Source organism: Cololabis saira, chromosome 15 (genome assembly GCF_033807715.1).
Source record: "Cololabis saira isolate AMF1-May2022 chromosome 15, fColSai1.1, whole genome shotgun sequence".
Lineage (NCBI taxonomy): Eukaryota > Metazoa > Chordata > Actinopteri > Beloniformes > Belonidae > Cololabis > Cololabis saira.
Genome location: NC_084601.1, coordinates 14965698 through 14981928, shown reverse-complemented (window position 1 = coordinate 14981928; position 16231 = coordinate 14965698). Strand labels below are relative to the sequence as shown.

General features: G+C 41.7%; 1 protein-coding gene across 1 annotated transcript; it reads right to left on the bottom strand.

Annotated features, from left to right (window-relative positions):
- Nucleotides 1–176: 176 nt before the first annotated feature.
- On the bottom strand, nt 177–15956 carry satb1a (SATB homeobox 1a). Its single transcript, XM_061742729.1, has 11 exons — nt 15923–15956; nt 13877–14106; nt 13363–13539; nt 13133–13259; nt 11449–11572; nt 10241–10352; nt 8215–8747; nt 6604–6801; nt 5617–5772; nt 2800–3003; nt 177–2287 (listed from the first exon to the last, which is right to left on the bottom strand). Exons 1-11 carry the CDS (start codon nt 15946–15948, stop codon nt 1397–1399), a joined length of 2778 nt encoding a protein of 925 aa, XP_061598713.1. The 5' UTR covers nt 15949–15956; the 3' UTR covers nt 177–1396.
- Nucleotides 15957–16231: the final 275 nt, after the last annotated feature.

Here is a 16231-nt window from a genome sequence, read left to right as displayed (position 1 = left end):
AGGATAGCCTGTGGGAACCATGAAATCAGAACAACTGAATGTAAAAGTAAACTTTAAAAGGAATCCTTTACAATAACTACAGTAAGTTTTGAGTTTAAAAATTCATGCATACATACATAAACATTGTATGTGACAACAATGTCTCCAGAAGCAAATTTATTGTTTAATAAGCTTAAAAGATTTTCAAAAGAAACAAAGAAAAAGAAAAAAAACTTGTATAATGTGGATAAACTGAACAAAAGGAATAAGCCACTGCCTCATTTTCAGTAAGAGTTATGTCTTTAATATTTATTAACTCATTAAGCGCTGCAGTAAAATTGTGTAGGATGCAATGCATTATTCCTACAGTATGTTGATCCATCATTGTTTTAAATGATGGTGCTTCAATTTTATAAGCGACAGCGGCTATTGTGTTAGATATATAAACGTAAACAGTTGGGTTTTGAGGAAATCGGATTTCAAGAGTGGAAAAAAAATTTAGCCAACTATCAAAACACTAATAAACTTAATGAAAATGAAAATATTTGAGATATTAACCGTAAAAAACAGTCTGGCAGTGCCATTTTCTACAAGGCATATCTGGTACAAAGATTTTCTCAAAAACCAATTGAATGTACTAATCTTAAACAAAGATATTCAATTGTAATTGTATAGATTTCTATCAATACAGACATGTTTCTACATACAGGAAATAGGTTTTAATACCATACTTTTAATCACAGTTGTCTCCAGTGCATTTAAGATCCTTCAGTCAGCTTTCTAAATGAATACATAATATCAGAGTTGTTTTCACACATGCACTCAGCTCTAAAACTGTTCTGGAGGGACGATGTGCGAAAAAATGTCAACAATGAAATGTCAGGTTTGAAAACATAACTTGATGAGGTACTTATCACTCCAGACAACGACAGAGAGAGAGAGTTCATGTGTGAATACAGCAGGTAATCCTCCGGAGCATTCTCAACATGCTGTTCAAAAAAAAAAAAAAAAAGAAGAAGAAGTTGCAGTTTCCACAGCAAACTTATTAAATCATGTCTTGCACACCGTGCACTCTACCCAAGAGCAGTCTGGAGTATTTCCTGTTGTGAGAACACATGCTTGTGCGATGCAGGTGGGAATGAGCAATGGCAGAGGATGGACAGCCCTAATCCTGTACCAAAGTTACTCAAGTCTCTTGTTTAAAAGCTGTGTTATCATCAGTAACACATACTCTTTTCCTAATGTATAGTGGTACATGCTTATTACTAGTTCAATGCCAAAACACTGAATATGTACTGAAAGTATAAGCAAATGGCCTGGAGTTAGATTTTTTCCAAGATTGAAGTGCATTAGCTAGGATCCGTTAGTGGCTCACAAAGTACAAGTTGCTTCTTCAAGCTGTGTCCATGATTTAGGGTTAGATGAAACTCTCCTCCTCCTCCTTCACAGGGGGAAGGGTTTGAGTGCTGACATCTGATTCCTTTACCGGAGTTACCTGATTTATGTCTTTAGTACCAGTTTGTTCCACCTCCTTTTGCTCTTTTTCTGTCTGTCCACCAGCACCTTCCCTTTCCAGTTCCTGTGGATTTAACTCAGCATGTGAGAGGTCCAGGTCAATACAGCTTTGCTTGTTGTCATAGCTGTGTATTGGACTTTGACAGTAGTCTTGGTTTTGCCCATGGTCCTGGCTGTTGAAGAAGCTGCGGATCGTGTGCTTGGGTAAGCCCAGTTGGGCAGAGAGAGTGTGCACAGCCTCCTCATCCGGATTGAGTCCCACATCGTGCATGAAGCTCTGTAAAATTCCAAGGGCCTCACTAGACACTTTTAACCCATCAACTTGGACCTCATCTTCAGCTTTTGCCTTATTATCCGTCTCAGAACAAACCGAAACCCCACCTGTGTCTTCACTCTTAATACTGGGCCACTTCATACTCTCCGTAATCTTTCCATTTTCGTTGTCTCCAGAGATCTCATCGTTACCTTCTTTGCACATGTTTCCATCACTCTCCTGTTCGTTGTCTTCTTTAAATGTATTCCTCAATGCTCCCGCACCGCTCCAGTCCCCACCCAGACAATCGATGTCTTCTGGTCCCCCCACAAGCCAGTCTTTAACGTCTTCTCTTTCACCATTGCAACCACCTCTCCCTTGCAAACGTACTCTCAGCTGGCCCCAGGTGCCCCCGGCCTCAGACTCGGCTGGTGAGGCAGCACATGGTTGTCGTGGAGGCAGGTGAGGTCCTGCTTCTGGCTGCAGGGGTTGATGGGGTTGGAGATGGTGTTGCTGGGGCATCGGAGAGTTGCGTTGGTACTGTTAAGAGAAATAGGTGATGAGAACATTTCAGCACATGCTGGTTTTTGAATATTAACAAGGATATGTGTTAAACTATAACTATCTGGAATTCTACTCAGTGATGCCAGCAAGGATAAAATATTTTTGGATAATATAATTGTCTTGAAAATATGTCAATGTTGTCTTTTACCTTGATAGGGAAACGGTATGCCATACAAGTGAGATTCACAAAAGCATTTAACCTTTAGATATTCACAAGGAGTCTATGGTCTATTCAAACCCTCAATCCACTAAGATACAATAAAAAAACTAATCATGGCTCATACATCATTGCTTATTGTGTGATTATGTTTTTTCTGACAATCTCGGTATCCAGTTGTCACCACTGTGCTTCTTTTCTACCGCATCCCCAGCAGATGTACTGGGATTCTTCACTTTTTTTTATACATTGTGTGCATATACTTTTTCTCAAGCATTATCAACCAGAGTCTTATTTAGAACAAACCGTTATCCTCTTTGTGTAGTCTTACCAGTGTGGTGTCATTGCTTAGCAGTGTGAGTCTGTCCGTGCATTGCTGCTGTGCAGTCATATTGTTGCACTCCTGCTCATAGATGGAATCTCGCTCAGTCTGGGAGAGGCTGAGGAATCGGCGAATCATGCACAGGTTCTCCCAGAGGGTGCGGTTTTCTGGGCAGGGATCCTCCTTCCAGCGCAAAAGCTCACACAACCAACCCTGCAGAAGGTACAGTGCAAGTCATTAAGGGCATTGGCATGGACAACAATACTCTGATATTAATCAGATTAAGGTAATACTCAACATTACAGCAGGCCCAAAAACTAAACACAACAATGGACACAACACCGGGAACTGAGCTGGCAACTTGAAAAGTGCCTGAATAGAGGACAATCCTATTATATATATAAGTGTTTCCCCATTAGTTGATTGAGCAGAATGCTGCCTTATTTAGATTAATGGCAGTACTTAGATTATTCCCCTGCATGTAAATGTAGTCACTGATAATCTAATCCACTTTGGAGCCATTTTTCTTTTTTTTTTGGTGATTTGTGTCTAGTTTTGGTCCCTTGTTTTGTTTAGTTTGGGCCTTAGTTTTCTTGTGCATTGTGCCTTTTGTTATACTTGTCTTTTTTGTTGCAGTTTACTTTAATTCTTTTTGTTATTTTGAAAGTGTATTTCCATTAAAAGGATCAGTTTCCTTTATCTTAATTATCCCAACCTGTTTCTTGTTAACACCTGTCCATATGCTGCACATGAACCGTAGCCCTGCAGATTGCTTGTTGTGTTGTCTTATTTGCCCTGCCTTCATTTTCTGAGTTCCTGGCGTCTGTGAGGGTTTTTTAAATTGTATTTTAACTTATTTAAAAAAAAAACAATTAAAAAAAAGAATAAAATACAATCAAATTGTAAATTCACTATAGTATGAATGCCGACTCAGCATTCAGACACACACATAAAAAAAAGACTCAAGTAAAGTAGTTTTTCCATACAGGAAGATATCACGAGTTACCTGGCTCCTGTCTTCTGTGTTTGGGTCCTAGACAAGCAACACATCATGACAAGACTGAGCAAACAAAGATGGTTCCTGGATATCAGTGTGTGTGTGTGTGGGTTGAGAACAAGATCCAGCAAGTTCACCCCCGGGTTCATAACATACTTATTATTATGTTGGCATACGTATTATTACCATCCTTATTTATTCATACTTACAGCTCTTGCAACACTCTGAAAATTTGCAAAAAGCTCAAGAGCTACTGTACATGTCAGACTCAGCCGACCTTAGTTAAGGTGTTTAATTATGATGTTTGTAACAATCAATAAGTGCAACTTCTTTGAAAAGGTTGCAAGGAAAAAGGGTCCTCTTGCAAAAAAAAATGTTGGTAGCACAAGTTTGTAAAGGTGCTTTTGAACAAACCACAGGACTAATGAGACCAAAATCTATATATTTGACTAATACTGTTTCATATTGATCACCAAAAATTTTTTTTTTTTAATTTGCTGCAGAATAGTAGATAAAAAAAAGTTAAAAGGGAGTCTCCCATTTGCTTTGACCAAATCAAATCCCATCCCACGCTTGTTCGCTTGGATCAGAGCTATTCCAATTTACGGCCTTGATTAGCTATAGATAACATTTGGACACTTCATACAGCTACATACACATTTCACTTTAACACATTAGCTCAGAATTTGGTCATGGCCACTCTCAAATGTGTAAAAAAAAAATATCATTAATGAAATTAATGATGCTTTACCAGTTAATCTAATGAGATTTTCTTATCAGCTAAGACATTTTCAGCGTCAGAGGAGAAGAAACTGGTGAGTGGCAGATGGGGAACGTAAAATCAAGCTATATTCATGAACGGCAACATGACGGCAACCAGGCTGATCTGCTCACACCTGGCTGGAGCCCAACTTTAGCACACAATGCCATCCAGATGCACGGTGAAGATAGAGCTGACAGATCCAGTGGGGTTCTGCCTGCCAAATAACTCAGTAATGCAGAGAAAGAGGGAGTAGGGGAGGGATAGAGACAGAGAGCGTGTGAGAAGAGGTGAAAAAGAAGGGGGGGTTGAGTGAAGGATGTGAAAAATATAGAGAAAGTAAGGAGAAATTGAGCCCAGTGAACAGAAAAAGAACCTCAGGGGCTTTGGACCACCTGGCATGACCACCGAATGACCTCTGAGTGTCTTAATGATGAGTAGAGAGTTGCTGAGAAATATAAGTTCAACACTGCAGATATTCTTGAGAGGAAGAGAAAATGAGACCGCTAAAATCTCTCCTTTCCGTGAAGGGAAATTATCCCCAAAACAAAAGGCAATAACAAGCTTATGGGGCTGCCATAAAAATGAGAACAATGAACACTAAAATTGTGCTTGTGTGTGTGTTTTTATATTAGTGAATTTGTGTGTGTTTATGTTTGTGTAATTGTACAGTACGCGCGTGTGTATAAGTAAGCAGTGAGCATGTGTGTGTGTGTGTGTGTGTGTGTGTGTGTGTGTGTGTGTGTGTGTGTGTGTGTGTGTGTGTGTGTGTGTGTGTGTGTGTGTGTGTGTGTGTGTGTATGGCAACTATTAAAGTGATCATTTAGAAGACAATAGCAGTCTGATGCTCTGATGATAGTCCTCAGCAGAGTGCAGCTGCTGGCTGATTATCTGGGATTTTCTTCACACACAATAACCATCCCTGTTTCAAATGGTGAGATGGAGTTATCAAAAAAAAGTGTAGAATCTTAACTTTAAATTGAGCGATAAAACGGTTGTGTGCATTATGTACAAGTCAGGAATTAGGCACCTTCATCAGATTTAGGTAACAGTTTAAGAGAACGTGTACCTGACTCTTGGAGGCAGCAACCTTCGCAAACAGAGCTTGCGACACCTTGGCCCTCTTCATCTCGTGCTGAATCTCCTCGTAGATTGAGGCGTTGACATTGAGAACACAACTGTCGGTCCTCAGCCTTCTGTCACATGTAACTGGGGACAGCCTTGCCTGAAAAGAAAGAAAGAAAGACAGAGTTAATGAAGCCTGTTCTGGGGTTTTAAACTCCAGACTTATAAATGGTAGTTTACCACACACAAAAAAAGCAGACATTCAAACCTAAAACAGAGTTTGGACTAAAGTTGTTAGGAATGTTACGCAAAATCTTTATTTAAATCAGCAGAGGGATGTAGAAGACTACCAAGCAGGTCCTCATAGAGACATAGGAAGATAACTGCTTTTGCAGATCTCAAATAATCTTTACTGCAGCGCTGGAGAATTACATTTACAATTTTATTTAAGTTGGCATCTGGGTGTTTTTTCCTTACATTCAGCCTGTTATGCAGATTTTTACTCAGTGTAAAAGTGACAACGCTTTAGCACAACAGGAACCGGCTTCTGATGGAGTGGAAATTTTCCAGGAAAGGATCACGCCATTCGGGAATTACCTGCGCACTGCAATTACTCTGATCCACAGTGATGCACACTGTGTTCTGTTGGGTATGGCTCCTAAAATGTACAGTCTTCTCAGACTGGTCACAGGGGGGTGAGTTTCAAAGAGACAACAGCCGTGTTTACACCCCAGGACTGATGCACCCCTGCTGCTCCTCAGAGCCCTGTGAGTTTCCTCTGTTTGCTCTGTGTGAACTAAAAGTGCAGACTAATGTGAGCATCGTTTTTCTGAAAATGTGGAAGGCTGATGGGAGTTAACTTGTGGTCCATAGAGCATAAACCTCTTCTACTAGATCCCTGAAACCAAACTACAAAAGCTGTAAATCAGCAATAATGCCCTAGCGGTTCTAACTTTAGATTTCACATCTAGCCATCTCCGTGCTGGCAGACCTGTGTGGACATCGGTGGTGTGTTGCTGCAGCTGGGTGTGAACCCAGTCAGACTCCTCTCCTTCTCCTCTTGATAGATGCGCTCCCTCTCCGCCTCGGGGAACTGCAGGAAGCTGTGCATGGCCCGCAGGTTGACCAGCAGAGACTGAGACGCATGTTTGGGATCCTCCTCCTTTCGCAAGATCTCTGAGAGCAGACCCTGACAAACACATGCAAGATGATACACACTTTGATTATTCTCATGTGTTTATCAGTTAATACACAACGATTCATTTTTCCTTTTTTTTACACTGGAATTTATTAATAATATGCACATAAAACTTTGATTATTGAGATTTAGGATTGATAGTGACTCTATTTGCCTTTGACAAAGCTTGATTCTTACTGCTGTAATACGACACAAAGTACACAGGTTCATATTTAGTCAGGACATCTAAAACATTTGGGGGAAAAAAATCTAGTGGAATCAAACTGAAAATGGAAATGTTTTTTATGTTTATTATTTACATTAAGAGATAGAGAAAAAATTGGCCTCTCATATTTCTGAAGCCCAGACAATCAGCCGGGTATCACAAACACATGGGGAAATTCTGATACACAAAATCATAATGCTTTCAGTGTTCTTGATATATGTCACAGTTCTATTGTGATTTGAGGAATTTATTAGCAAAATCTTGCAGCCGTTCATAGTTGGTGCTCAGCATGCAACGTGCCTGTGCAGCTGGTCTTATTGGACTTCTATCTATATGAGAATGAAAGCTTTCTAAAGCCCACTTGCAAATGCAGCGCTTCCTTCCCAGGAAGAAATCCGATTTCACGCTAGCGAAGAAATGGCATGAGTGCAAACAACCTTCTTATTCAAATCATGGATCACCACTGGATTCCCCTGGCAAATAGATGGAGGCTTTGTGTGAGTCGTCAAACGTTAAATGCGTCTTTGACATCTAAATGATGTGCTGGCATCATGCCCACGCTTGTATGGCTGGCAACACATCACCTTTAACTTAGAAAACGGGATAAAATAGGGTGGATAATAACCATCTCAGCACATAATAATAATAGTAATAGTAATATTAGTAATAACGGCCTGAGCCGTTGGTGCCCATTTCTGTTGGTGCTGTTATGGATAATTACATGGATACAAAAGGAAGGAGACCAATAAATGGTGAAAGGGAAAGATGAAAAAATGGGCGTGACCATCGGAGTTAGAGATTAAGTGAATAGAAAAAATGCCAGAGTGAAACGTGCCAATATGGAAAGACGGTGGAATAAAGCAAGAGAGAGAGGAAGAGGGAAACAACATTTCTCCAAGGGCTTGTGATTAGTTGGCCTAGCAGCTGCTTCAGTGCTGGCACTAGCTTGTGTTGCAGAGAGCTGGCACAAACACACGCACACACACAGGCACACACACCAACACACATGCACAGAGGGAGGGGGCACTGCGGCATAGGCCATGCCTGTGTGCCTGCCAATGCACTGTACCTACCACCAGAACAGCAGGAAACAGATGCAAGAAAAAACATCAAACACTAGAGAGCCCTTTATGAATTTCGACATCTCTCATTCTGTGCCCTCCTCCACACCTGGAAGAGAACCAGAGCAGTACCATTACCTGGGTCCTGTTAAAGGCCACACGAGCAAAGATGGCTTGAGAGATGCCGGCACGCTTCAGCTCCTCTCTCACACACTGGTAGATCTCGAATGGCACGTCTGTCGGCCCTGCAGTAGACCCCGCCACTGTCTGATTCTGCAGCCCTGTGGTCATAGCTCCCCCTGGGCCACACTGTGCCTGCTGCGAGGGTGGAGGATCGGGCGCTTTAGAGAAAACCTTGGCAGGAGCCCTTCCCACAGGGGGGTGGTTGAGATACTGCTGAGGTGACGAAGGGAGGCCTTGGCCAGCCAGCATGCGGCTGACGGCGTACTGCTGGTTGAGGAATTGGGCCATCACCAGCTGCTGGTTGGCCATTTGGGGGCTGAGAGGCTGAGTTACCAGCCCAGGAGGGTGCAAACCAAGGGCTGATCGTCCACAAATAGTCGCTACTGCTCCATGAGGGAAAAGGAGGGCTGAGGCTGGATCAGTGGGGCTACCTGTGACGGGCTGCTGAGTGAGAGAGATTGGGGTCTGCTCAGAAAAGCTCTCGGGCTCTGCTAAAGGAAAACAAAAGAGAAAATAGACAAAGAGTTGTTAATTCAATAAGTATTGTGATAGATATTGGCCAGGAATATGAAACATCTTGGTCAATTAAATAATGTAATGCAAGAAAAAACACATGATTTATCTTTAAATGCCAAACACACTCCGAACATTCAAAACTAGTGTGCACAAATTACAAGATGCTCTGCAGTGACTGATCAATTGGTCATAAAATCTTATTTGATCATCTTCCAAGTCACATGTAGAGACAGCTGCAAATCACTTAGACCCGTAACCTCCTTGGAGTATCTCTTCACGTTAGAGACCATTTCCATGGGAAGTGGAAATTTACCATCATTATAGTTTTGAAAAAAAAAATAAGTATCTGTTCCCTTTTAGCTGTTTTATAGATGTTTGCCTGCAAAAATTCAATGGAATCCATGTTTCCCTTTGCTGGTGAAATATGAACCGTCCCACTGGCTGCAACACAAGTCCCAAGCATGATCGATCCACCCCCATGTTCAACATCTAGAGGTCATCTCTTGTCCTGAAATGTGCTTTTTTTTTCTCTTTCTCTCTGAAGACGCTTTTGTTTGTTTGGCTGATAAATGCTTTTTTCACTTGATGGGACTTCATTGTAGAAATTCACTTGGCCAATTTATTGGAAAGATATGAGAATAAAGGTGCAGGAAAAGTTTTCCTCAGATCCACAAAGGTCTCAATTGTGAAAGTGGCACTGCAACATCATCCTCCATTAATCTTCCTGGACATCGCCCAATGTGTTGCAGTCATTGCAGGGTCTCGAGTACAAGCTGCTTTTTCTAGTTTAGTCTTCTAGACAGGAGCATAACCTCCACTGTCACAGTACAAACAGAGGAAGAGACTGCCTCATAATTATCATCCATGTGCTAACAGCCTTCTCATGTTCTGCAAGCATCAGTTATCTTAATCTTTGAGAGCTGTGGCAACCGCCCAGAGAAGACTGCCTATTGTTAGTTGGACTATTCAAGATTACGTTTAGCTCTGAAAATTGCCTCACCTGTACTTTGCTAATTATAATTCTGAAAACAAAACTTTCACATAATGTAAAAGTTACAGATAAACTGGGGTATATCTTAATTGTTTTAGTTTATAGCTCCTTTGTGTCACATAGACTCTTTAATATCAATAACTTTTCTGTTTTATTATCTGAACTGCAGGCTTGCTTATTAAGTCTTTTACATAATTCTTCTAACCTTATGTTGTTTGTGTGGACAAGAGCAATAGAGTGATTTTTATTGTTGGGTTAATATCGATTGACCCTTCAAGGGTCAAGATCTGACCAAAGTTGCACACTGCATCGCATCCTGTCCAGATAAATAAAGTAGCATGTGGCCTTTGTTTATATTTACTATAGTTAGAAAACTATGACACATTATTGCATGAAGCTTGTGTGTAGAATGGATGTGGTACATGCTGTTAAATGCAGTGATGATCACAGGAGTGAGTGAGTGAAAGCCCTCACCCGTGAAGCATTTGGCCTTCTTGAAGTGCTTGTACCATCGACCAAACTCGTGACACTTGGTGGCTGAGACATTTGCATAGTAAGTGCTATTTACAATGGAGGATATCATGCTCTGAAACACAGGGGAAAAGACAATAGAAATTCATTACATTTTCCGTGCTCCCGCTACGGGCAGCCAGGGTGTCTCAGCTGTTCACACATCTGATGTTAATGAACTCAGATCTGTGTTATTAAAAAGACCCCCAGGTAAATAGGATAATAAAGACAGATGAGTGTGTCAGCATCTGAGCTGTGTGTGCATGCGCGCATCCATACCAGTATGTGTGCCATAAAAAAGAAAACACTAGAGGTCATCAGAGACTATGCCTGTCTCTCACTCACTGACACACACACACACACACACACACACACACACACACACACACACAGCTTTTCCCTGAAGACCATCATGTGCAATCTTTACATTTGATTACACCTTTCATTTTCTCATATTTATTTTAATCTACATCCCACAAACAAGGGCGGGCGGGGGCTTGGATAAGGGAGTGATAGGAGAGGTGGGGGAAGAGGACCTGGCTGGTATCAGATCTTAACACTGCAGAGAAGGACTGAATTTAAAGGAGAAAGATGCAAGGAGCAGTTTCCCCTTTCCAAGCCGTAGATCCCTTACGCTCCCTCTAGCAAAATAACACACGGGCCAAGATGATAATGATGATTATTCATAAAGAAGCCTTTCGCAATAGCTGCATGATTAATGAAAATTATATCTGCAATTGTGTCTGTGTTTGCTTGATTAAATGCATAAATTCCCTAAAACAGGCAGATGAAACAAAATAACAGCGGCGAGTAGATGTTAGGAGACACGGCTGGTGAGGTTGACAGACAGATGACATACAGACGGACAGATGGCAAGTCAACAGTCTCAGACAGGCAGCGGCCAAGGCAGCGTGGCTTTTTAAGAGATAGCCATCTCTGTTCATCTGTTTCTCCCGCTCTCTGCCCCCACACCTTATCTAGCTCAGCATCTGCTCTTCCTGTATCACTGTTGGGCCACGTACTTAATCACAAACACTATCAAACAAACACACGGCGCATAGAAGGGCAAACGCAATACAAGCAATCTTCCCTCCATATTCATCTTTTCTCTCTCTTTTTTTTTTAAAGGGCCTGCTGTGTGTGTGTGTTTACCTTATATGTGCGTGTTATACCTGTGATAGCGGGCACTCTTTAGCCAGCGAGCTCTGGTTCATTTCCTTCAGAAGCTCCTTCAGAGCATTTCTCACTGTGGAGTGACTCCACTGTTCTGCTGGCAAGTCCTCCAGTTTGGGACAACTGGATCAAAGAAGAAAAGAAGAAAAGAAACCCAACAAACTGTATTTTTTTTTACGTTTTGAAAGCTTATTCAAGCATGTTACTCTTTTTTTACCCACACACACACACACACACACACACACACACACACACACATATACACACACACACACACACACACACACACACACACATATACACACACACATATATATATATATATATACATATATATATATATATATATATATATATATATATATATATATATATATATATATATATATATATATTACTGAAAACTCCATCAGAGCACAACATTGTTGTTTTTGCTTTTGTGCCACTTAGGTCTGAAATATTCAGTGTTCGTTTGCAGGACACTTTTACATCACAGGCCAAAATCAGAGTTGAATCATCCTTATCTCAACACAACTTTACATCAAGTGATACCTTAGAAGGCACACCAGGTGAAAGAGGGATTGGAGTGGTGTGTTTGACTCTAGCGAAAAAGAAAAAAACTAGCTGCTTTGAACAGAGACGTCAACACATGGTTGAAAACAGTGCTTTAGTTCTATATATCTGTAATATACTTTGACCACATAGCTTAACATAAAATCTATTCATACTTCAAAAAACTGTTGTTTAAGATTATTTTCACAGGTTTCAGAAATCTACTCAGTCATTGGAGGACATTAAACTCCCAATTGATATTACTAGCACTTTTTTTTGTTTGTTTGTTTTACTTCATTTAATTACTGATTGTGTACCCAGTGATTATCTGGTACAAATTAAAGCTGGCTTGCCCACAGCATTTCCTCCCTGTCTAAATACTGAGCCACATGCATACATTGTCTCGTGCATTAAAGACACAGTGCACACATATAGTGTGAATCTAATCAAATTCTGAGCTGTAAGAGAAAATGTACAGCTTTTTAATTAACTCCTATTTCATACAAATGAGAAAACAGTCACATTCCAGTTTCACTGTTCTTGACATTCTCACAGAAGAAAACAGTTAACATTGTATTGCACGGTTGGCATTTCCACATTTCTCTAATAAAATCTACTGTTCCTTCATCAACTCTATTCAGTCTCTCTTTTATGTTGTTACCAACAGAGCAGGTCAGAAGAAAAATTGGGCTTGCTACAGTAACTACAACATCAGCGGGAGTGTAAAGGGGTATGGCATGTTACAAATGGTTAAATTACTTCTTGCTGCTTTGGTTTTTTGGGTTCTGAGATTTGTAATTTGTAATTTATTTATTTATTTCAAAACAGGGACAGTGCACAATAAGATATTAATCTTTTGCAAGAGAATATGCATTGTGTATATTCTGCTTGCTGGCACTCTGCCAAGTGGTTGCTGTCGGTTGTTTGATTAGAAAAAAGATGTAGTTAATACAATTACTAACACCTGCTGGAAGTCGTGTTTTTTTTTTGTTTGTTTGTTTTGTTTTTTTTTCCTGTAAAAATTACATAAATCTTAAGATAGGGAGTGGGTGTACATACATGTAATTCAGTGTTTCTGGAACAGAGGCTGACTTTAATTGTAGACCGTAGCAGGTAATGTCTGTTGTCTACCTGTGCAGCTGTATTTTAAGGGTGACAACATGGTGAACATCCTGCAGCATGTCGGCCACTGTGGCGTCTGGAGCATCAGTAACGGAGGACAGAGGCACTGGATTCCACCTGCCTACCTGGATCAGACCTGAGCACACACACAGCAGAAAGTGAAAGCAGAAAGAGCATAAAGTTACGTACGAGAAGTGTCCACATATGCCTGTGGCCTCTGGGCACCGTGTGACGTTTACCTTTAGCCTGTGCTGCAGAGCTGTGAGAATATCCCAGCGTCAGCAGGGCCATCTCTATCAGCTGGTTAAAGAGCAGGTCTCGTTTGACCAACACAAACTCGGCATGTTCCTCTCTTCTCTCCACCTCTGAAGGGTTTTCCCGATGCTCGACCACACAGAACACTGGCAGCAGGCTTCCTGAAACAGATTTATTGACATTTGGGAATGTCTTCTTCTGTTGTTCATCGACTTTCAACTAAATTTCTATTTTCATTATCATGCAAAATGTACTTTCTTTGTCCTGAATAAATCATTTCAGTTTGTTGTTTGAATTTTCAAACTTGTCAAATAATAACAATATATTCAGTGAAGTTATGACACAACATCCTCCTTTTAATCGGATATCACATAAAAGTTGTAATGACTGCACTGTGGATTCAGTGTACAATGTTTTATTGAGCAACTAACCAAATGTTTTGGAATAAAACTTGTCTGTGTATATTCCCTGAACCCTCTACTGGGAAAGTGTGTGTACCTTTGCCGTGCCAGCTCTTGCTGAGTTGCTTCACTGTGGTGGACTTCTGGGCCTGGCAGGGGTTTCTGGCCACTGGACTCCCTTGCCCGCTCCTCTCTGGTGTGGAGGGTCCCATATCGTTTTGTTCCAGTCTAGCCAGTTTAGCAGGAGGGGGCCGAGGGTCAACAACTACATCGCTGCCCTCAGCTGTCTTGATTCCATTACACAGGAGATCCATATGTGGTTTTACACTTATATAGAGACAAAGATAATTAAAACTGTTTTGTCATTTCTTTCGAGAAAATGTTACTTATATCTAAAAGTAACTTTTGCAATATAACAAGCACATGTGGTCCCTATTGTGAGAAAACAATTAAAACATTGCACACTAATAAGATACTTCAGTGACCTATATCTGAATGCAGAGGCTTGATTATCTTGAAGGCTTGAAAGAAAGCATGGGAATAAATCGTATAAATACACCTACACGCACTCGGATAGGAAGGATATCCATTTCAGTAATGGGTATGACCTTCATCCTGATGCAGCGATTAGGATAACCCTCTAAATCCAGTTAATGTCCTGTGAACGCTACAGTCCGTTTCCCACAATAAACCAGCTGTCATCACCATGCGCGCCGCTGTATAAGCGAAAGTAATTCACTGCATTTTTAGCACCTTGATGAGCACTAATCGTCCCACGTCTGGCTGTTTTTTGAAGTTTGATCGAGGTGAAACCAACCTGTTCGTCCACGCCCCGACGTGCTATCATAAATCAGCAGCCTATTCCTGCAGACGGCGGCTGCATCCATGTGTTTTGCGAGCTGATCCGCTGATCTTCAGCTGAGGGAGCAGATCCCCCTCCTCCTCCCCAGCCGTCGGTGTGTGTCGGAGCTGCACGCTCCTGCCCCTCTTCCTTTCTTTTTTAGTCGCTGGTCTAATAACACCGAAACGATGCCCTGTTCACTTCCCTGTCCTTCCTTGATCTCTGAGGGCGCTTTGCTTTCCGGTATAGACCGACAAACGTGGCCTCAGCGCAAGTTCTGCGCGACCTCCCATCCTCTCATCCGGAGCGCCGGTGCGAGCTGCATCTGCCGACCGGGCTGCGAGGGGAACAATGCGCGATCTGCTCCTCCCCGGGGCTTTATTTCCTTATATGCGAGCGGAGGCTCCGCCGCCGACTCCGGGACAGCAGTTGTGGTTACACGGGGAAAGACAGAAGGCTGATTTATGGCTCTGCGTTACACCAACGCAGAGACTACGGCGTATGGTACCAGCGCCGCGCACCGTACGGCGCGCGTCTCTGGTACCATACGTCGTAGGCTACGCCGCCGATTTAACGCGGAACCATAAATCAGGCTGGAGAGGGAGAGACCTCCTCCTCCTCCTCCTCTCTCCTCCTCCCACTCCACCTCGCCCCCCCTCCCCACTCCATCTCACACACTCACACTAACACACACAAAGCATCAGAAATACACGGAGCCAGCTGCATTTAACATATGGTGCAATAATGTATTCAGCGGCGCGCTCCGTAAATGTATTAAATCTGACAATTGCGCATAAATCTATTTATTATGTTCTGGTGCATGCTGTGCGGGCGCTTATTATTGTCTTTAGGGTATTGGAGCTCTCCATGGTAACAAAGTGGAGCAGCACGAGGTGAGTGGTTGTGGTTGACTTGATATTAACTTTTGATGCGCTGACTATACGTTGCCTCAAGATTATCCGTGCATGGCCACATATTGGAAAAGTCGAAATTGCGTAATATTAAAATAATAAAAGTAGTAATATAGTACAAATGTGATGGTAAACTGTACTGTAACCAGCCAAGCCTATAGCAGTGCATATACTTCTTCAATATTTTCTTATTAATTTAAAAATATTATTATCTCTGGGAAGATCACAGAAAAGGCTAGAAAACAATAGTCTATAGGCTACAGTATTGCAAAACGTGATATAAGCAGCAAATATTTGAACATTTAGAAACATAGTACTGAACTCAGAAACTTATAAAAATACATCACTATAAAGATTAAAACAAAGACCTGGAAGTCTAACTTTACTGTACCTGATGGAGGAAGGATAGAAAACCATGTGTTCCCTGTGCGGTTTGCACAAACCATAAATTGCAGCCATACATCAGCAGATCTCCCCCATGCGGCTCTCTGAAGCCGAGATCAATGCTTCCTGGGATGTCTGCAAAGGTGCCACAAAGCCAACAGCGTATACGTGTGTGCTGTGCTGTGTGTGAGAGGAAAGAGAGGAGGAAGAGTCCGATCCTTTCGCAAATGGGTATTGAAGGATTCACCTAGCACCTGAAATGCTCAGGTCTGTGTCTGCTATACAGACATGTGGACGGATGGATGCAGAGAAATGA

What these genes read in the sequence shown, in the direction of transcription:
- satb1a (XM_061742729.1), bottom strand. Translation starts at nt 15,948, where the DNA reads ATGGTTTTCTATCCTTCCTCCATCAG. An exon ending in TTCTATCCTTCCTCCATCAG is followed by an intron (nt 14,107 to 15,922) that starts GTACAGTAAAGT and finishes TCTCTATATAAG; the next exon opens with TGTAAAACCACATATGGATC. An exon ending in CACCACCGATGTCCACACAG is followed by an intron (nt 5,773 to 6,603) that starts GTCTGCCAGCAC and finishes CTTTCTTTTCAG; the next exon opens with GCAAGGCTGTCCCCAGTTAC.